The sequence below is a fragment of the Strix aluco genome, chromosome 5 (genome assembly GCF_031877795.1).
Source record: "Strix aluco isolate bStrAlu1 chromosome 5, bStrAlu1.hap1, whole genome shotgun sequence".
Lineage (NCBI taxonomy): Eukaryota > Metazoa > Chordata > Aves > Strigiformes > Strigidae > Strix > Strix aluco.
Window position 1 is genome coordinate 33,024,688 of NC_133935.1, and position 22,569 is coordinate 33,047,256.

General features: G+C 41.6%; 2 protein-coding genes and 1 non-coding gene across 6 annotated transcripts in view; all 3 read right to left on the minus strand.

Moving 5' to 3' along the window:
• Positions 1-18,580, minus strand: part of LUC7L2 (LUC7 like 2, pre-mRNA splicing factor) — a 35,411-nt gene extending 16,831 nt beyond the window's left edge. Inside the window, exons 1-4 of one of the 4 annotated variants that reach the window (XM_074826830.1) lie at positions 18,220-18,577; positions 10,031-10,101; positions 8,775-8,880; positions 8,257-8,351 (exon numbers count right to left, since the gene is read on the minus strand). Coding sequence is in view for 2 of the 4 variants with exons in the window: in XM_074826828.1 (XP_074682929.1) it covers positions 8,257-8,351; positions 18,220-18,280 (156 nt within the window). In the remaining 2 variants the exon portion in view is untranslated. Of the gene's footprint in view, positions 1-8,256; positions 8,352-8,774; positions 8,881-10,030; positions 10,102-18,219 lie in introns of all 4 variants that reach the window. The other 3 variants (XM_074826831.1, XM_074826828.1, XM_074826829.1) reach the window with 3 other exon arrangements.
• Positions 18,581-21,372: 2,792 nt separating this feature from the next.
• Positions 21,373-22,025, minus strand: FMC1 (formation of mitochondrial complex V assembly factor 1 homolog). Its single transcript, XM_074826832.1, has 2 exons — positions 21,780-22,025; positions 21,373-21,624 (listed from the first exon to the last, which is right to left on the minus strand). Exons 1-2 carry the CDS (start codon positions 21,915-21,917, stop codon positions 21,430-21,432), a joined length of 333 nt encoding a protein of 110 aa, XP_074682933.1. The 5' UTR covers positions 21,918-22,025; the 3' UTR covers positions 21,373-21,429.
• A 449-nt stretch (positions 22,026-22,474) lies between these two features.
• TRNAR-CCU (transfer RNA arginine (anticodon CCU)) lies at positions 22,475-22,547 on the minus strand. Its single transcript has one exon. It is a non-coding gene; the product is annotated as a tRNA-Arg (tRNA).
• Between the last annotated feature and the right edge of the window lie 22 nt (positions 22,548-22,569).

The window sequence follows — 22,569 nt, forward strand, 5'->3', positions numbered from 1 at the left end:
GATGTCTCAATCAGAGGGCAGTGAATTTTGGCTCCCTTTGCCCTCTTTGATCCAACAGAGCACAGCCTTATAAATACACATGTGGCATAACAGACAGGGAGCAAGAACAAGCAGTTACAAGAGAGAAGGATTCGTTTCATTAGCTTTGCTGCTAAAGAAATTACATCGTCACTAGAAGTGTTCCTCAATACAGCCTGTACTAGTCTTGGCTAATCCTTTGAAAGCACCTTCACAGAAATATTACTACTAAATCTCTTTCTCTATTAGTAAATCCCAATGTAGAGAGACATAAAAAACCCATTTAAAACTCTTAAACCAGTTTGCATATTATATGCAAAATCTGGCTGAAAAGCATTTCTGCTGGTGTAAGTTATGCAACATCAGGCAAAGTCAATTCATCTTGGGGACGATTTGTTACTGTTAAAAGTCTACGCTGGATCAGGATTGCCAAGGACCTTAATAAGCACAGAGCAGCTCTTATTGTAATTTGACTCATGACTAGCTGCAAAGTAGATGGACAGCAAGTGGAAATGGACAGAACATACAGTAAGACACATTATTTTCATTTTGCATGTGTTCACCTTGCGATCTGGTGCCAAGACATGCCCTCCCCAAAAGGCAAAACCCAAGCTTTGGTAGTCAGCCATTTTAGGATCAATCACCTTTGAAACAGAAGACAGCTATGAGGGAGACTTATATTCAGACACTGAACTACTAATGAAGGCTTAAAAAGAATGCACATAAACTGTTTTTCACTGTTGATACACTGACTTTCAGACAGATTTTACACTACTTAAAGAGTGATTTACAGAAGAGTCCTGATGAGTAAGGCAAATCAAGAAAGGTGAGGACACCTAAGTCCCCAGGCTAGATATACTTAAAAGTTTATTGAATATGTGAAGCCATGCTGTGGGGCTTTTTGCAGTTACTGCATTTTACTGAAGATTAAAACCAGAAACCCCCCACATATTTGGAGAATCTTTCTTACAACTGAAAGCTGTTGCTGAAGATTAGTCTAGAAAATAATCTAGGCAACCACATGCAAAGCAGGATATCAGGAGTCCTTTTGCTATCGCTTAAGAAACTAGTGCCTTCTACTAACAACTTGCTGTTTTCTGTAATACTTCTTTTTATTTCTTAGTGTTAGATGGGCAATTAATGCTACTTGATTTCCCAGAGCTGAGGTTTAGACAACTGGTCTTCCATCCCAAGCAACTCATATTGAAATGATTTAGTAATCATTTTTGTCATCCCATCCACAAAATGGATAGAATGCCTTTGTTATTAATACAGAAATATGGATTACTTACATTTAGTTTAACAATGATGCAAAACTCTGCTTTGATCAAATCAAGTACCAAAACAAGAGAATCGCATTAGTTAAATATGAATAGACAAGGAAGAGCTGGCTGAGAACTTGGGCAATAGAGAATCTGAAGAGTTGATCTGCAAAACAGAGTAGCTGACACTAATAACTGAATTGGAGACTAAACTGATGTAATACTGTTTCTGGAACATGAAATTAAAAAGGCTTTCTTTTCAGATCTTGAGCTACAGCAAAGTTTCCATTTTGCCACTTTTAAAACTACTACAAATTCCTTTGACATCAGAGATTAGATTATTGAATGTACTTTATATTAAGTGCAAAAAGAGCACAGAAAAGCCAAAGGTACTTGAAACACAGCAGGCTGATGTTGAGCCAAGCGTGACATAGTAGCATACGGTACCAGTGCTGCCAAAACCAGCATGCATCTTTGATAGGCTTTGAAAAAAGATACTCTAGGCAATGTTTAGGTAGAGAACTCTTTCTAACTATAAAGATACCCATACCAAAGCAGTTCACATTCAGCAAGAGAAGGACTTTTTATTTGCTTGCTTGTTAGAAAGATCTGACATTACTGAAAAATTTATATTGGAGAAACCACGTCTCTCCCTTTATCAGATTGTCAAGGTAACTACTGGGGTCTGTCTGTATGAGAAAACTCTTGGTACTGCTAAGAAGCAGCTGCAGGTAGACTCTTTGCTGAGATCTTCCCTATTATGGAACTCACTTTTCGTCTGCACTAACTTTGTTTCTGACAGACTTCTAGACTTGTGAAAAAGCCCATCCTTTCTTGTAAGCAACACACACTCAGAAAGGGAGCATTTAGTAGCCCTGAGGAGAAGGACTGGGGAGTGCTGGTTGATAAGAAGCTCAGCATGCCCCAGCAATATGCACTTGTAGCCCAGAAAGTCAACAGCATCCTGGGCTGCATCAAGAGAAGCGTGACCAGCAGGTTGAGGGAGGGGATTCTCCCCCTCTACTCTGCTCTTGTGAGACCCCACCTGGAGTTACTGTGTCCAGCTGTGGGGCCCCCAACATAAGGGCATAGACCTGCTCAAGTGAGTGCAGAGGAGGCCACGAAGATGATCAGGGGGCTGGAGCACCTCTTTTATGAGGACAGGCTGAGAGAGTTGGGGTTGTTCGGAATGGAGACGAGAAGGCTCCAGGGAGACCTTACAACAGCCTTCCAGTACCTGAAGGGGGGCCTACAGGAAAGATGGGAACAGACTTTACACAAGGGCATGTAGCGATAGGACAAGGGGCAATGGCTTTAAACTGAAAGAGGGTAGATTTAGGTTAGATATAAGGAAGAAATTCTTCACTGTGAGGGTGGTGAGGCACTGGAACAGGTTGCCCAGAGAAGCTGTGGATGCCCCCTCCCTGGAAATGTTCAAGGCCAGGTTGGACAGGGATTTGAGCAACCTGGTCTAGTGGAAGGTGTCCCTGCCCATGGCAGGGGGGTTGGAACTAGGTGATCTTTAAGGTCCCTTCCAACTCAAACCATGCTATGACTCTATGACATAATAATGCATTATTTAAGCCCTCTGATTCCACTGATGGGGTTAACTTTTGTAGGACTTCACTAGCAGGAAAGAAATGCTGAGCTGAAGAGAGGCAGAAATTAAGTTATTAAAGTCCTTAGCAACCACCGAAAATTCCAGGTATCTTCAGAAGTGTAATACTTTAAAGACATTTAACCGTACTCTCACTTCTGAAGACTTTCAAGTTGTTAGAACAGATCTTCACTGAAAGACAAAGCTAGCAGGAGTCTTATTTTTAAATGAGATGTTTCAGTGTTTACATAGTATTTGGTCTTATAGTCTGACTATATATTAACATTGAAGTTAGATAACCATACAGAGAGTAACAAAAAAACCCTTCATATAGATAAATTAAACCTGTTAAAACGGAATATGGTACAATCAGTTCACTTTCCTGGCACTGGTCAAAGAAATTAAGAATACATTTCAAGAGACTGACAGGATCACTTGCCAGGACAACATAGCACTTTACAATTCATCACCACTGGTCTGAAGGCTACAAATTGAGGTAGCTTATGCAAGCCTAATTTAATTTGATTTGCAAAGCTAAAGCAGTTCACATGATCAAATCAGTCCTGAACTGAAAAGCTGATACCCTCCAGCAGAATGCCTGCTTTTTGTAACACCATAGCAAATAATCTCACTGATACACCAAAGTTTTAAGCATGGAAATAGTTGCACTGAGCCAATAAGACTACCGGCAAAGAAATCAACTCCAGATTAAAACACCTCACTAACACCTATCTGCAGATGTGTGAACTATCCAAACTTCTCTTCTACAGTAAAAGGAGATTAGACAGTACAGTCAGTGAGCCTAAATGGATTCAGCCCACCTCGAGAGGGATACCCAGTGGCAGGTGAACTGAAACTTTCTCTAGGCTCCACTGCCTAGATCCCTTCTGACTCCAGTACAAGCTTCGACACCAAGCTCCTCAGCTGAAACCTAAATTTAGATGTCTTAATCTGGAGCCAAATTCCACCCCTAATAAGCTTAAAATTAGTCACGTATTAAAGTATCTTGCTAAACCAAGGTCTTAATCAATATGGTTTCACTCAGCAAGAGTCCTGAAGAGCTGAGTGCAATAAATTCACGAGCACCTAAAGATACAATTAACTGCAGGACTAAGCTGACAGAGCATACTGTGAGGTCTATATAAATAAAACGCAAGAAGCAATGTTCCTCAACAAATACACATAAATACAAAGTTAATCCACTGAGCAGAAAGGAGTTTTTCAACCACGATTTGCAAGACCCCATACAGTATTTGTGAAATTTTTTCAACAGGGAAGCACAATCAAGCTAATAAGAAAGCCAGATTGCTGCATAAGTGTTGAACTGCTTGGGCTCTTCAAAGAGAGCTAGTGAGTTAATATAAATATTCAGGACATTACTACTTTTAACCTTATTAAAAGGTACTTGCTTTAAATCTTCCCACCTTGTCATTTTCATTAGTCTCAGCTATTCATTCAGAAATATACAAAGACAGAGAAAACACATTCTTATACAGCTTGTAAAACCTGCTGGAGACAGCACAGAGCTTGCATACAGAGAACATTGCTTAATAGGTTTGTACCATTACAGGGGAGTCATCTGACTCCTACATATGCAGCTTCAGTCCTCATAGTATCATTAAATATAAACAAACATTTTTGTAATGCTAATGAAAAATAACTCGAGAACCACAGTTTGGAAAAAAAACCCACAAACCAAATCCCCAAGCCTGATCATCAGTGACTATTAAGGATAAAAAACCTAAAGTGTTAGCCCTTTAAGACAAATTTGAATACAAATTGCTGACTTTAAGTGGTAAATTATTCAGTATCCCAATAGCCAGGGTTTACAAAAATCTTAATCTCTCATTATAAAATTCTCAACTTGAAACGAAATTTTAAACCACTGACTTATGCATGTGAACCAGTGCCCAAGTGATCATTATGAAAAAGCAGAGCAGGAAAACATGAAAAAATGTCAGTTAAAAGTGAGAGGCACTGTCAAAAGCAGGTTCAAAACAGACACTGTTCTACAACCTTTAATACAATGTCACTTCTGTAATCTTAACAATTAGTTTTACTGTGTGCCTCACACAAACTTCAAAACAAATTTCATATAAAAAGATAATCACAGAGCACAACAGATTTGGAATTAAATTTAATAAACTGAAAGAAGATGCTACAATTTTATCTTTGTTTACATTTTTGCTCTTGAGACTCACTATTCTGTCTTCCACATAGCCCATTATTCCCATTGCCCTTAGAAGCAGACCACAAAAAAAAAAAAAAATCAAAACCTATAGTCTCCCTGTCTCTCCCCAAAAAGTGACACAAAATCATCTCCTGCAGACACTGACACCCAACTACTTGACTTAGAATTTTCAAGTCTACAAAACCAGAAACCTAGTATCAGAAAAACACCTCTAAATAAAATGAAACTAAATAAAATCAGAATGTAATCAAAATCTCCTGATTTTTAGACAAGTCTATCCAAAAAGGTGGAAGAAGAGGGAAGCTGATACAGAACAAACTGTTCAGTTGGCAACAGCAGCCATAAGAAAGAATTGAATTTCAAAATACAGCTAATTCTTATGGCTTTACACTCCTAAGTAAAATATTTAGGGTTCCTTTAAAGACAACTTTATTGTTCCTTTAAATATAAACTACTCTGAGGAAACAAGACACTGGGAAGTGCAAAAGAAAGCTCAGAAAAGTAGGAAGCTGTGCACTGTTGCCAATCTAGACAATGGAAGTTTCCTAGTAAAACTCAAAACTTTACGAATTTGTATGGATGCTTTTTTCCTGAAACGTTTCTAATGTTTACCAAAAGACAAATCTGATCAAAGAAACTTGCAGAAGTTACCTACTGCAAGTGTTCTGGAGAAGTCTAGAAATAACAAAAAGACTTCATAGAGTATTCTTAAAAAGAAGCACACACTTTAACAAGAGAAGAGAACATACACAGAAATCTGGACAACAAAGTCTCCAATCTTCTAAGAAAAGTATACACACACTGCTTTTACCTATACATACTGTAGCCTGGGGAACATGATTTTATTGTCAAGGGAAATCAATTCCTTGTCAGATTTTTGGGTATTTGGCCATTAAGGAAAAGAACACAGTAAATTAAGAGAGCCTACTCATATGAGTCATTTTGTTTGTCTTGTGTTATCTGTGAACGTCCTCCTTGAGTGCTTATGAAAGAGTGGGTGGATTGGAATAGCATAGAAGTCTGCAGTTTGCAGATGGGAACGGTAATATGCAGTTCATAAGAATTGCACAGATTATCTTGTGACACACAAAAAAAGGCAATTCATGTCTAATATTTTACTGATAATCTAGTCAGAAGATCGAACCTTGTAAAATGTCACCAGAGAACCTATTCTTTCAGAAGCATACGATTCTGGATTTGAATTAAAAAAAAAAAAGTCACTCAATCTTTATTACCTACAGATCTTGAACAAAGATGCATCAAAACTTTCCTATCAAAACTCTGGAGAAAACTCCACAGCCATTTCCCAAATCAACTGTTTAGTCACACTACATGCTTCTTGCCCTTTTAAAAACTGTGCTATTAAGAGAGAAAGTCCATTTCTTCAGACCCATGACTAGGTAAACAGCAGAACATCACATGGTCAGACATAGCCTGTCTCTTATGAGTCCCTTTCTACTACTCCCACTGAAAGAAGGAACATATTTTGTGGTATGATGACTAACTGCATTATGAGGAAGGAAAAAAAAAAAAAAGGAGATTGATATTCACTGAGTAAGTTTAGTACAGTACTCCAAGAGCAGCAGCAGAATCCTGTATGAGACAGATGAGAACTCTCAATAAGGACTTAATGAACTGGGTAAGCAGGCCCAACCTATATGCTTGGTCTGCACACAAGGCATCATTGCACGATACTTTGTGATACAAAAGAAAAAGGAAAGAGTGTATTTAAGGAGACAGAAAAAAATTTAGGAGGCCACAAGACTTACGAAGAAGCTCAAACAGACCTTTTCTATTCCATTGCCTTTTTTATTAAGACAAATGTTAAGTTCTCTAGTTCAGTTCTACTATTTTTTTTGCCTCTTCTTCCTGTGCTTCTTAGCAATTACAGTTGCGCCTATTTTTGCAGGGACTCAAGAGGGAAGGACAGACTTTTAACTGTTGGTCTGTCAGCACAAACACCAAAATTAATAAACAAAATTAGTGTGTGCATGCACGTTTGAAGTCCTTTAATCAACCAAAAAAGTTCTGGTAATTTAAAAATCATAGCTACTTGGAAAGCGTATTAGAGGCCAGGTGACAGGTGAGTCAGTTACCAAGTATATATATTCCAGTTTTCCATTTTGCAAATTAATTTCATTCTGTATTTCATTAAAGGCTCCAGTCAAGTTAGCCGTTTGGAATGATACAGCACAGAGAACCAATAATGCTTCAAATAATCCTTAAGACAGGTTTTCCAGCACTTATTTTCCCCTCTACCACAGGGTAAGAAAACATGCCAACGTGAGTAAGAAAAGCTACCCAACTGCAGTATTAAGAATGGCAGGCACACAAGACTCTGCACATCATCATACTACATCTCTCTACTGTTAATTATTCTAACACCATGGAACAGTAGGTTAAATAATCAATGCAGTGTAACTCACCTGCGTTTCACAAAGCATAAGGTACCTTACTCAGGCAACACAAGGTAAAGCACAGCACACTCACAAAGCTACTGGCATGTGTCAAAGCCCCTTGTTTGCTATGCTCAGACAGAGGAACCTCTACTATAGAGTACACAAAAACACAAGTCAAACAAGTTACTAACATGTCACAAACGGAGATTTTCAAATTGCCTTAGAATTTGTGAAAACAGCACAGTAACTGCATATTGTACAGTAAGTGTCACTATCATGTTAAATACATCTCAGTTTCTAGAAATGTAGTTATTTGAACTTTCAAGTGCTTTCACTAAAGTATATCCAAAGAAAAATCACCTCTCTTCCCTGTACAAATATTTGTGTGGCGTACTTTGTCACTAAAACATAAAAGTTTTAAGAAAGTAACTTCATAATTTATGCATAAATTATATTTCCTTTTTTCTACTAGTTGCAACTGTACCAGCTTAAAACCGCTTTGCTATAGTGCAATTCACATAGGTAACATTATGTATTTTATTTAATTATTTAATTTTTTATGTTATAGCAAACAATGTTGAATTTATAAGTAATAATTAGCATACAGAGCAGGAAGCTTCTAGGAATTAACTTCATAACCCATGAATTATTTGTTTATATGAGTTCCTCTGAACTGCCAGAGAGCACTAGATACTTGCTGAAAACCTTGCAACTAAGATATTGCAAAGAAGAAATATAATTCAATTTCTCCATTCTTATCTAAATAAAACATAAGATTTAGCTACATACAGTTCCAGAGAGCACATCATGAGGGCAGCAGTTGAGAAGGTGGCTCTTGCACACTCTGTCATCACTGAATTTGATTCGCTGACGGGTTGTGTCACCTGCAATATAGAAATCAGCACATTCCAGGTTAGAAATCTGGGGAAGCCAGACATGTTCTGCAGGTTACATGCAAAATATTAACACTGCCCTGTCACACAGTAAAGGTCTATGGAAACTAGAATTTAAAACACTGTATGCTTCTTTGCCAAATAACACCAAAAACACAAATACATGTTTTAATGCTCTATAATGTTATTTAAAAATCCTCGCACACTTCCCCTTCAAAAATGCAGCATGAAAAGTGCTTGAAACCAGAAAGACAGCATTAGCTTAAAAACTACAACAGCATTTGTTAAATGAACTATATAATGTTCTATTCAGATTTTGCATGAAATACTGATGTATTTGTATGCAACAATTAGCATATAAAAGCAGCCTCATAAACACAAAATGATACACATAGAGTCTTCACCGAATCCCACCTGATACTCATTTTATGATTTTGCTCTTGGATGCAATGCACCCTCTTACTTCTCATGGGAGTAGCACAAAGAGTTGGCAGAAGAATGTTTTGAAATGCTTACAAACCTGAAAAAAAGTCAGTCAAACATATGGACATAGCCTATATGCAAAATTATTTTACAGATGTTTGCATATCTCCGTATCATAAGCCATATTTTTTTTTTCTACATGCTGTTTATTGGGCTAGGAACATCTTAATTACATCTTCATCATGGCAGGTTGTAGTTCCTGCATCAGCAGAAGCATCAACCTGCCCACACACTGAGGTCCAATTGCAAGTTTAAATAACCCCATCTTGAAGCAAGACCTGAAGTCTTCGTAACAAAGTAACCAGCTGCTGTTTTGGGGATGAGGGCAGGAATATGTTTTCCTTTGAGTCATAACACAATTATCACTATTTGAGATTTGGAAGAGAGATCACTGCTATGGCTCTCTTGTTGTTAAGACACAGGCATGATAAAACACCTTAATCTCTCTCAGGATGTATCTATTTACTAATTTTTTAAAACACAACAACTTGTTAAGATCTCTAATGACTGAAAACCTACTGGTGAATTACTGAAGCAAGGAGGGCTGCTGGAGTTAAAAAAAGACATAAAATGAGTTCAGATGGCAGCCTTTTCCATTTCATCAAATATTTTAAAGAGTATAGATACATTTTGCCATTATTAGAGTTATTTTATGGCTTCATGACCTGAAACACAGAATTTTGAATCTATTAAACAATTCAAGAAGCCAAATTCATTACTGAGGTAACTACAACAGAGGGGAATAAAAAACCCATATCTTATTAGTCAAGCCTTTCTTACTATTATGCAATCAGATTTTTAAATATCAGTTCCATGCATACAATGCTAATATATAACATTTTCAGATGGGCCAAGTTTCAGATTATTAATCAAACAAAAGTTTTCAAAAACATCACATGCTTAATTTGCCTGCAAGATACAACTGTTAAAACCTGTAATCCACAGGGTAAAGACAGCTTCAAAGCAGTTCAACAATAGGTTTTCTAGAGGGTGACCTTACTGCTTAGTTATACTCACACTACTAAAAATTTAGAGCAATCCCTTTATAATCATGCCTGCTACTGGAGTAAAGAGTTTTGAGTTTCGCTTTTCTTTTTAGGAGGTGGATCCATATTTTTTTTTTTTAAACACATAACTGCGTTTGTTCCACATTCATTAACACATCTGAAAAGTTATTGATAACTCACGGCTCGGCGAATGCGGGGCCTTTCTGACACTCCCTTGCAGATTGATGTAGGCAGGCAAAGATACATTGAACCTTTATAAATAAAACAAGGGGCCAGATTGTTCAGTTTGTATAGAATAATAGACTCTGCCAGCAATTTTAACACAGCATCTAGAAATACATGTTGACTGTAAAGATTCTTCTATATAAAGACACATGAACAAAACCAAGAAAAGTATTTTAAAAAAATACAGCTGATGGCCTAATAACACTAACCTATCAGGAGTCAAGGAGTTATTAAGACCAGAAAATTGCTGAAAGACGCATGGTTCCTTAAGTAAAATTGGCAAGTAGTACTTTCACAGACGTTACCTCAACATCTAGACGTAGCTTTTTTCACACCTCTACCACAACTAAGACTGTATTGCAGCTGTAGCATCAGTTCCTTCTCATCTAATTGGCTAGCATGATAATCACAATTACCAACCTGAGATAAAACAACATAGGGGAAAAGAAAGCGGGTGGGGGAGGAAAAAAGCAGCAAAACCGATCAAGGACAGCCTCAAGAACACGTTCCACATTTACATTTTAAACGTTTATTCTTTCTGCACTGTGCCTTTGGTCTAGGATTTAAGAGACTTTCAGAAAGGCTCCCCATACACAGAACATTCAGATATTTACCTTTTCCTTCCTATGAAAAGCAGTTTCATACATTTTCATTTCTTTTTAATTTATGCTGTTTCAGAAGGAGAGGTTTATCAAAAAGAAAAGGTGTCACACACTATGTCCTAATAATGAGTGAATTTTGTGTCCCTCTTGACAGCCTCAGAAGAAAATGATTTTATTTCTTCATGAATTTTGTGAGCTCCAATGACCATAAACAGTGCAGACCTGTCGGCAAAGACAGAAGATGCATTCTGCTGCTGACCTACAGATGAATCATCTTGAGTAGGTGATGACCTGGGGTCTACATAGGAGGGGAAGGCAGAATAAAATCTATGGATCCACTATATACCTGACATCCAGCCTAGAGCAAAAGAAGCTTTTGCAGATGCCTTCTAAGAATTAAAACACAAGTAGTTGTGTTAAGCTGAGGACTTCAGTGGTATCTCAGATAACCAAGATGCTACTTCTTTGTCAAACTGTACTTAGGTTGATACATTCTTTGTATGGTTAAACAATCAAGTGAATGTAAACAATATTAATGAGTATTTTTAAAAAAAAAAGGCTTTATGTATTCTGTAAGGAGATAATACATCTAGGTACCAAGTAGCTGCAGTCATCTAAATTTCAGAAGTATCCTTAAACATTTATAAAGGGGACACTATCACTGATATTTTATACCTTATTACAAGTTCTATTTTAATAGGTAAATAACTAAATTAGCTCAGAATAGCAACTTATTTAACCCTGCCTCTGAAGAACAGCAGAGTATTCAACTACTTGACCCTTAGGACTCATGCTCATTAAAGAAATCAAAGTAATTTACCAGGGCATTACAGGAGTCAACATCTATTACTGTAAGTCATCCCTGTGTTTCCAATTAGATTTTCTCCATTAAAAAAAAAATCATGGTTGATAAAATTTATATGGAGATACAGAAAAAATAATTTTTCCTCAAGCAGCAGCAGCTTTAGTTTTACTTAAAGTACCTGGCCCAAACCACATTTCTGTAAAAGATTACTTTCCAGACGAATGGAGAACTTTGAAACAGAATCAAAACCATTCAAGCAAAAAAAAAATCATGGAAATTTCTACATTTGCACATCTTATATCCTTTATAAGCATAAGACAAATGCACGCTAGAGACACAAATACTAAAGAGATGACAGCAGTAATGTAAGTTTTCTAAAGGAAGTTTTCTAGTTTGTATTAAACATGCTGACTACAGAAGTAACATCAATATTCAAGACCAATGCATACTGCTGATTAAGGAACATCCAGAGGTTAAGCTCACAATGTGCACTTGTACTACACAGCTCACTTTGAACTCCCAAGTCTAACCTATTAGCAAGCCTCCACAATGTCATCATTCCTGTTCAGTATATTTTAATCACAAACCAGCAGAATGAACACTTATGTATCAACAATGCTTAGCATTATAACATACTTATAACAATGACTTATTTGATCCAGCATCTACTATTCTGATGTATCCTAATACACTACTAACAACAATTCCAGTGCATTGATGAGAATTACCCTTTATAATCCAACTGTAACCTCTAGTCGCATACTAATGGTGCAATCCATGCAAAGACAACAAGGTGTATTTTCATTTTCATGCTGTTGACTTCCTGCATTAATCTACATCAACCAAAACCGGTTAGCTTTCCTCCAAATTTTTGAAGCAGGAGTCCCAACATGCTGGCAAGGGACTCTGAAAGCTTTCCTCATGAAGAGCTACTAACTAGGTGGAATATCAGGTTAAAGACTGCATATCAAATTTCACCAGCAAAGAAAGCCCTGTATAACAAGTATTCAATATCATTAATTGAGGGTTATGCAGTCACAGAAGATCCTGTTCCTGCTGCACACTGAACTAGCAGCTAATTCTGATATTCTTCTCACTAATACTGGACACATCTTTACCACAACACCTTTAGAGTAACACATTTCTAAGCAGAATTGCTTCTGGTTTACACTGACTGAATTAACACTTGTGAATGCAGAATATAATGAAACCATTTTTTAGATAATGGATTACAAGTGGAACAAATACAGGGATGATTTTCTATGAGGTATGAATATGCCCACTTGCTTCTTCATAAATGCCACTTCAGACAGTGTCCCAAATCTAGAGTAGAAAAATTCCTCAAGTCCTTCACTGTTCTTCTCATTTTTAAGGGCTAAAGTACCAGAACTTTGTAATGAAGCCAGCAAATATACACAATTCACTAAACATGATCATTGCTCTTAAAGCCTTCTGATCATTCCTAATTGACAAACAAAGAATCTTTTCATGAAGTTTAAGTGTTGCTACTATTTTCAGATTTCTGAGCTGCTATCAATTCAACAATCTGGGTAGGTTTTGCAGAAATTCATGTATACAAGGTAGTTTCTTCTGCCTTTATTTTGCTGCTGATCCATATTTGAAAGAAGAGCTCCCAAAGGAAGCTCTTGGTTCCCTAAGCTGCCTCTCAGCCTGAAGCTACCCAAACGGCTAGCAGTCCTCCAGTAATGGACAACAACATATCGGAACTTCAAAAGCACATGCTACCTTCCACCTCCAAGCATAAAGCAAAGCAGAAAACAAAATCTATGTACCCTTAAAATACCAACATCAACCCAGCACCCATCCTCAAGTACACAGAGAACTCTTCAATAATCCTACATGGAAACAAAGAAATTAAAAAATGGGTTACAAATTCTAGATTACACCTATGTTACCATATAAAGCATGTCACCAAACACGGGATGACTAAGATAAGCACAGGGGCGTCACTTCAAAACAAGGACAGAAAAGCCACACATTAGTAACCACTACTGAAGATAACTGAAGTGGCTAGTATAAAACAGAAGAACTGATTAAGACATGAATAGATGCAAAAAGGATATTTTAAGTTTCAATGCCAGAAGATGATGATCTACAACAAGAAAAGTGCTTTACTAGTAACAGCTAAGGAACTGAGTTAAAGACTCCAAATGCAGCAGTTCAACTCAAAAAGCCAGCAGGTGAAGCGAAAGAGGTGCTGATTGGCACTTCATACATAAGGGTTCTGTGTATCTAAAGCATCCAAAGATTTTTCTGCTAGTAACAGAGCATAATATTTGTTAGGAAGCTTGGAAATACGTTTTCATGACATGTAAGTCTCAGAAGCAGGCACAAATGTACCCCCCTTAAGAACAATGTAATTAACTTTGCGCTTTCTTTTTTTTCTTCCCACATTTCTTGACTATAACCTGATTTTGATGTAGTGGCAATTACTAAACACCACCAAAACCACCACCACATTTCTTTGCAACAATCAACTCAGCAGTTTCAAGAGGCTGTGTTGTTCCAGGCCCATTTGGACCTGCTCTGTGTCTGCACTACTGTCAGAAGTAATGATCCTGCTCCACCTTCTGCTTCTAACCGATTCTTCACACTGACTCTAGCACTCATGCGGCAAGGCAGAGCAGGTAACTGACCTGGCAGAAAATGAACCAGCTGAACAAGATAAGCTGATTTAAGATAAAACGGAATCTTTACAATCAGGCCTTTTAAAGAAAACTTGGTGATCTTTGCTCATTTCAGCTACATTCCAAAAAAAGAAAAATTCCTGGGGTACTAATATCAATTGTTAACCTTTCAATTTGCAAATGACTATCTATTTAAAACAGTCATGATCCTATTTGTAAGGATCACTCCTGTTTTCTACAGAATAGGGATGGCAAAAAAACGGGGCTTACATAAGCATACTATAAAAAAATGTTTAATCAATTTTACAGTTGAAAACCAGTATTTTAAAAAATAAAAATCATACTTTTCTATCAGCTTATTCCTAATACTTCTGAGCAACAGTTCCCACAGCTCTGGTCATCAACAATAAATACAACTCGAACTAAACTTTTAACTATTGATATGTGTAATAAAAAGTCCTTTAGTTTAACTGCTGACATTAAAAAAAACAGGATGACGAAAACATTCGTATGTAAGTACATAAGAATATCACCCGGTCTTCAGCACTCCTTATTTCTCAGTATTTGGGAAACCCACGCTGTGTATGCAGTAGTTTATATTTAAGCCTCTCTAAGTATGTCAGGTTATCAGTACTTGGCATAGCATACTTCAGAGAAGATTTTTTTTCAATCTGCAGTCATGACTATATTAAATTAGTCCAGCTTTTTACTAACATCAAAATTTAAGCCACTTTTTTTTTTTTTCATTTTTGGCATGGTCCACATCCAATCTGGTTTTCCATCTATCATCAGAGAAGCATGCAAGAGTAGTTTAAGTTAGGTATATTTAACATTTTTAAAAAAAACACTTGTTTTTAAATAATGTGCTCTTCCAGGTGTGTAACAGGACTATACCTGCCATTTTCAGAATGATTTCATTGTATTGACATAAACAATACAACTGATTTTTATATATCCCATATGAATTCTAAGAACTGCAACTCACTGGAAACTGCTGAAGAGTATCTGCCCAGTCCCTTCTGTTTCACTTCTCTGTCAGGTGTCTGTCACATAAGCAAAGACAAGCACAGAGCAGCACGGCACTGTGCCGCCTGAACATCACAGCCTGGCAGGTACCAGGCAGCAGTTCATCACCCGCTGAGTGTGCGACTACAAGTGCACCAATCCCACCGCCAAAATTCAGACAAAGGAGGAAGCAGGTTGCCAAAGCAAGTCACAAAGCTCTCAGTTCTCCTTGCCTGCAGGCATAGGGCCCTCTGGGAAAGGATAGAGGAAGGGGTAGGCCAGGAGCCACATACCTACTTCCAGACAGCCACATGTTGGGCAACCCCGTTTGATATTAGAAGGCACCTTACTAACAGAGCTTATTTATCATAAATATTCCTACAGCTCAGTGGGTATTTTCTGAATCAATTTGACCAATACAGAACTGTGCTTTCTAGGTGTTCTCAGTGCTTAACGGCAAATCCATAAAAACATTTTATAACTATGCCCTCTGAGCTTCTCCATTCTGGCCCCTGAGACACCAGTTATGAGTGTGCACAAATTACAACCTACAGCTCATCTCCTAAAGCCATACTTGAGCATCTCATTGCAAAATTTTCAAAGCCATTTTTAGACCACATTTCTGTTCTCTACAAATAATACTGTAAATTCCGAACAATACAGACTACATGTTCAGGCACCACCACTGATTTTGAATTTACCTCTGTGTTTGTTCTATTCCCACTTAAAAGATCAAATGTTTGATCTGCGTTTAATATAGGTAAGAATTTTCAACTTGCACGTTCTAGGCTCCTCCAAAAAAACCCCCACCAAACAAAAAACCCCAAACTGTGTAAAGTATAAAATACTGTAATCAGGAAATTAAAAAGCACTTTGGTAATTCTCAACAATATAAAACACAAACATCACCCAAGAAAGATTATTTTTTTTTTTTTTTTTTTTTTACAAACGTTTTAAACTCTGTTCTGCTGCCTGGCAGAGCAAAACCAAAGGCAATGGGGACAAGTGGTGAAATGAGACTTACGATCTACCAAGAAATTAAAAAAATGCCACTTTCTAATGAAAAGCAACTATTTGCATATTACTAGAAATAGAATAATTTGTCAAAGGTGATAGGAACATAAAAAAACCAAACGACCCCAATCCCCACTGCTCTCAATGTTAACAGTATTTCAATGACCTTGAGCCTGGCCTTGAATTTAATAAGTACCAGCTCTAGAGAAAAGGATGATTTTTCAATCCCTGTTCACACTTCAATTTAAATAATGCCCCACTGGATTTTAAATTTTTAAAAAAACCTAGAATAGTGTTACACTGACACCCTCAGTTCCCCACTTAATCCAATAACGGAAGCCAGTTTTGCAGTAATTTCTCCTTATTCTTCCCCATCCTGCCAATTTTGTTTAAATGCCTCCTCTCTAGACAGTTTCTAAACAGTTCAGCACATGTGGTTTGGGAATTACTGGGCAGGTGGAAGGGGGGAATATAATTATCAATAAAATAACTGCTTTTTCACAAAGCTAATGGAAATCTAGTACGAAATTGCTTTTCCTGGTTTAGATCTTAGCCACTTATCATTTTTAAGCAGCTGTCACAGGTAAATCACACTCTTCTCCCACAACCCAATACAAAATACATTTACAAATTGAAACAGCCCCCTGCTGTAAACCTTCTGTGTAGTCTTTGGCAGCTCTGAGGCAGCAATCTAGGTGCCAACACCGGGAAACCCTAGTTTCATGAGCACAATGTTACTTTGCCAAGCACTTCGACATGTGCAGCCACAACAGGAGGTATTCAAAAATCTTCCGGGGCAAGACAAAAACACCCTAAGTCAGATCCTGCACAATGACTGCTACCTAAGCAGCCTTGCTCTGAAAAACCAGTAATTTTCCAATGAGATTATCACATCCCTGTTTAAAACAACTACAGGCATTTAGTAGAAAGCATTCATGATATACTGGGTACGTGAAAAGTAGTTACATTTACTTAAAATCCTACATTGTACTAAAAAAAGCTCTCAGATCACGTTACCCTGTACCAACAGATAACCGGTACATACAAGGTACAACCCAGCTCATACATCCTACTCAGTGCATGGGAAAACAGGTAACCATTAATTCATCATGAAGCTTAAACAAACATGTAACACATCTGTAAGAGGGAGTACAACATGCAGAACATTTAAATAATCTCTAATTGCTGTCTTCCCTCAGGTGCAGTATTCTCTTGTTTGTAAATAAAATACTACACAGCACAACAGGAACTGCTCTTTTCTAGCAGCCCTCAAACCACATGGATTTATGGGCAACTACCAGTTCAAACTTTCACGTTGATCACCACACACCCTGATAAAAATTCTGAGCAGCTTTACGCAGCGATAATCTTCAGTTCACTATGCGACCGCAGAGTGATCTGAAACCTCACAGTACATCTAGTATCTCCCTCTCGGGATTACTGCCTCTAGGTGTTAAGTTTTTAGTTAGCTGTTCGGGGCTTGTTTGTTTTTAAAAGAGTTCATCCACTCGAGTTAACTACACTCTTTCTGAAAGCAACAGCCATACCCACCTGCTGACTGAAATGATGGTTTGGGTCAGACTTTAGACAAAACTGTAATAGCACACAAAAAAACCCTGCTCTACTGAAGCCGCTGTTGGTTTGGGGGGATTTTTTGGTTTGTTCCCCTCCATGACCTGAATCTTAGTCAACTGCTGCCTCCCTCAGAGGTGATCCGCGCGGGAAGGCTCCGCCAGCGCGCCTTTAGCGGCGCAGTTCCGCTGCGAGCCCTTAAACAGCAGCTGAAACAGCAGCACGGCCTCCTGCCGCCCGCACAACGGCTGGCGCTGGCAGCTCCGCGGGGGGAGGCGGAGCCCGGCTCCTCCGAGCCCCGGGGGCGGCAGCGCCGAAAGCCCTCACCCTGCCGTTGACCTACGGCCTCGGCAGGCCCAACCCCGCGCAGGGAGCGGGCCCCAGCCCTGCCAATCACGGTGAACGGCTGGCCGGCCTGCCCGGTACCGACGTGACCTCAGGGGCTTCGGCGGCTCCACCCCCTCCTTCCCTCCCCCGCCCCGGCTGGGGGGCACTTACCGTCCCGGGACGTGCCCATGAGCTGGTCCAGCATGGCGCGCATCTGGGCCTGCGCCGACATCTTGAGCGCGCGGGAGGGCCGGCCCGGCCCGGCCGAGTCACGCCGACAGCGGCCTACAAGGCCCGAGGCCCGGCGCGGCGCTCAGCCCTCCCCCTCGCGTCACTGGCGGGCCCGGGCGGAGCCGCTCCCCGACGCCGCGGGGGGGGTAAAGCGGGCGCTGCCTCTGTCTCGCGCTCCCGGTGGAAGGTGGAGCGGGAAACCTGCCTCGCGCCGGCCTCGGTGGTGGTGCTGCTGCTGCTGCTGCCGCCGCCGCCTCCCCTCCCCCCTCCGCTCCTCCCGCTTCCTCTCACGCCTGCCACGCGCGCGCGCCAGCGGTAACGGAAACCCACGCGCACGCGCCCTACACCCTCTCGTCCGCTCCGCGACGTCAGCGCCTTGCCGACCGCTGATTGGCCACGGCGTGCGGCGTTCGGCCGGTGACGCACGGCGCAGCGGGGCCCCTGATTGGGCCGTCCAGCCTTTCGCCGGGCTGGGTCCCTGGGGCGCGCTGATTGGTCGGGCGGCCCCGCGGAGCCACCGTGACGTCCCGGTCTCCGGGTCAGCGGCGGTGGCGTCGCGGCCTGGTGCGCAGTGGCTGCGCCTGCCCGGAGCCGGGCGGGGCGCTCCGGGAGGTGGCGGTGGGGACCCCACTCCGCTCCGCTCCCAGGAAGAAGTCGGGCAGCACCCGGTCCGGTGGGTCCGTCCCGGGTTCTTGCCTCTGAGGGGAAACCCAACCGGAACAGCTTCAGGACGGTTAATTCTAACGTGCCAAAGCACGTGGCTGAGCTCAAATTAATACAAAGCAGAAAGGCAACCTGGGCCGTGTAACGGATGTGTTACCCCCGGCCCAGCAGCCTGGTCCCGCTTACTTAATCCCGGGACAGGCACGTCTTCTCTTCACTGGGACGCTTGCTGAGCGACAGCAGCGAGTTATTAAACGTGTGAGGGCACGAACACATCAGGGCTAGGCAGACACAGGCGTGAGTGGATATGTGCGTCTGAGCCAGCACGGATGGGATACGCTTTTTAAAACACAATTCCCTTTATCTGACTGACATTCAGCACCATTTTAATGGCTGCGTTCTCGTCTTAAACTGTCAAGTGCAGTTATGGTTGCACTGGTGAGAAAAGCTACTTTAATACCCGCTTTTTAGAGAACCTGCCTTCAAATTGAAGTTACTGTTAACGTGTTGTAGCTAATCCAACTTACAGAGCACCAAGATCCAGTCTCAGAAAAAATATTTTCACAATTTTCTATCCCAACTCCTACATTTTGTGACTATCCCTTTCTTAACCACCGTGTTGCCATCTAGTGCCCAAAAGCTGTCAATGACTGTCAAAAGAATCAGATCTAGCTGTCCACACCCAGGGTCATGTTCAACTTTTAAGGTGAGCTTAACATGAGAGAGAAAAGGCAACGTAAAAAGCCATTAACCCCCCCCCCAACAATCTCCCTCAATTATCTCGATTTCACAAGGGAAGATGCAATGCTCAGACAGGAATCTTCGCTAACAAGTTCAGGAAAAGATACCCTATCCAGTGCTCCTCAGCCATTCAGAACATGTCCTGGCTTTGTTTTTTCTTTAGCATTTAAATTTACTTTTGTTAGTCATTACGTTACTTTGGATTGTAGGGGAAGTAACTGGAAGAGATACAGATACAGATTAAAACTTTCTCTATGGAAACATTTTAGCTATTATTTGTACCCATGCCATACAACATTTAGCTCTAGGTACTTTCTAAAGAACAAAGATTGCTTTTTCCATCTATTTCTGGCCAAATTTCAGTTTTTCCAGAACTGGTTTCAGTGAGCCATTTATTTTTCTTCTGGAGCAATATACTACAGGCTTTGGATGGAGCCAACATCTAGCTGATCTGGAAAGTAAACTGCAGAATATAGCAGCTGGACTAAATAACTCAGAACAACAAATACGTCACAGCCATTCTCAGGGTATGGTGACTTCCCATAACTTTCATCTACTGAGCTGCAAATAGGTTGGTACTTTCCCATCTGTGATACCAACACTTTTCCAAAACCTCACCAGTTTAACAAGTGAGACACTGCAAGAATTGCAAACCAGATTTTTGGTCTACAGTATCTTAAAACTTGTAGTTCACATCTCCTTGCTTTACCTAAGTAGCCCAGATCTCCCCAGTTTTAAGGAGCTATTGTGCCTATCCACTATACTTTGGGGATTAAGCTATCCCTGAGTTTTAAATACAGGGGAAGGAAAATGTATAAATTTAGATAAAATAATTATATTTGCAGTGCTTTTCTGACAGAATACTTTGTTTTCCCTGCTAGAAAAAAAACCCAAACAAGCACTCTTTTGTTAGCCTTGCTTATAGCTCCTCCTCCATGTAAACAAGCCTCACATTTTTAGCTACTATTAAGTCATCCTTATTACAGCTTTCTCACATATCTTGCATCTCTGAGAAGAGAGCACCAACAATTCAAGCCAGTATTTCTTTTCTTGCTGTTCCAGATTGCATGACAAGCAAGAAAATGGCAGCCTGCTTTGTATATCTAGCGTAACTGGCAGTAATCAGTTCACTGCCTAATTAAATTTTTCTGACATTCACAGTGTGTAAGAACAGCACAGGAAGCCTACAGTCACAGAGTCAACTGCTCAGAGATGCTGAGAAACATGTAATTAATTCCTTAAGTAGTATTCATCTCTGCTGTTACTACTAGCTCACTGCCATGGAAAAAAAAAAAACACCCTTCAACATGAAAGAGATTTGTGCTACTGCAGTGCTTGCCAGAACGTTCCAAAGAAAGTGTCTTTGCTCTTGGGAAGTAGAAAATTCCCCACATACAGAATGTGGCTGGAAAAATCCTACATTAAATGGGCAAATTCTCTTACCTACAGATTTTGAGGGGGGAAACCAAGAACCCTTGCAACTTCTTAGTTTAGCAGTGAAGGCTGTCACGTTTTTCCACTACAGCCTTTCTCTCACTCCGTGGAGGCTGCCTGTCATACCACACGTCCAGATCAACGGGCTGGGTCTGGTATGCTTGATAAACTGAGAGGGATTCCCAGTTATGGCTCTTTCACACCATACTGGCAACCTCAAACTGACAGAAAACACAAGCTGGAAAACCCACCCCGTTCCGATAATTCTAAGATGTTTATTCAGGAATAAATAGGTAACGCAGCAGAATCATCTCAACCCTTCCCTCCCGGCTGCTGAGGCAGCCTGAAGCCCACCAGGCCGGCGACCTCCTCAGGCGAGCGCTCGCCCTTGCCGTGATACTCCTGATGAAGGGCAGTGTGCTCCCGGACGCTGCGGAGCAGGCAGAGGTAGGTGGCAGCCTGGAAGTGCAGCTCCTGCTGGGCCCGGCACAGCTTCTCGCTGGTGACCTGCCGAGAGAAGGGAACAAGCCCCGGAGAGTTCACCTCCCGCCGAAGCCACGGGCTCCCGCGCTGCGCTTGCGCGGCCGCGGTAGAGGCGCCCCCGCCTCGCCTCACCTCCCCATGGGGTGTCAGACGGGAGGGGCGGGGGAGCTCGCGCGTACCCGGTGGGCGCGGAAGGCCGCGACAATGTGCTGGTAGGCGGCCGTGTCGCGGTAGGGGCGGCCCGCCCGGCCGCTGGCGTGGCGGAGCTCCCGCAGGAGCCCGCGCAAGGTCCGCAGCGGAGAGCCCAGCGCCGCCATCTTCCGCCCCTACCCGTCCGCCGACCAATCGAGCGCCGCCGCCTCGCTTGCGACGGCCAATAACGAAGCGGCCGGCGCGAGCCGCCTTCGTCCGCACGCCCTCGGCCGGGGGGCGCGAGGCTGCGCACGCTCCCTCAGGGCGCGGCTCCGCCAGCGCGGGCAGTCGAGCGCCGAGTCGAACGATCGCCGGCTCCTCTTCCCCCGCCATCAGTGGAGGTCAAGTGCCGGAGGTCGACCGCCGGCGGCCGTGCGCGCGCCCCGGCCCCCCGCCTCGCGCTAGGAGGGGAGGAGCGACCCGCCAGCGGCCTGCGCCCCCGACGGGCCCGTCCCGCTGCGGCAAGCCGAATTGGGCCGTGGGCCCTTCCCGTACCACGCTTGTTTCTGAGGCCTCCGGTCTTAAAACGATCTGCAGCTCCTTAGAACCAACGGGGGACGCTCAGAAACCCCAGGAGACGCAGACCCGCGGCTCAGGAAAGCCGGCGCGGTTTGAGCGTTGCAGAGCCGCTGGGGGGTCGCGGCCGTCTCGGCTCAGCGGGACAAGGTGAAAAAAAAACGCCCACCCCAGATGGGACTCGAACCCACAATCCCTGGCTTAGGAGGCCAATGCCTTATCCATTAGGCCACTGGGGCTGCCGCGAGAGAGGTTTTTCTG

What these genes read in the sequence shown, in the direction of transcription:
- FMC1 (XM_074826832.1), bottom strand. Translation starts at nt 21,917, where the DNA reads ATGGCGGCGCTGGGCTCTCCGCTGCGGACCTTGCGCGGGCTCCTGCGG. An exon ending in CGGCCTTCCGCGCCCACCGG is followed by an intron (nt 21,625 to 21,779) that starts GTACGCGCGAGC and finishes TTCTCTCGGCAG; the next exon opens with GTCACCAGCGAGAAGCTGTG.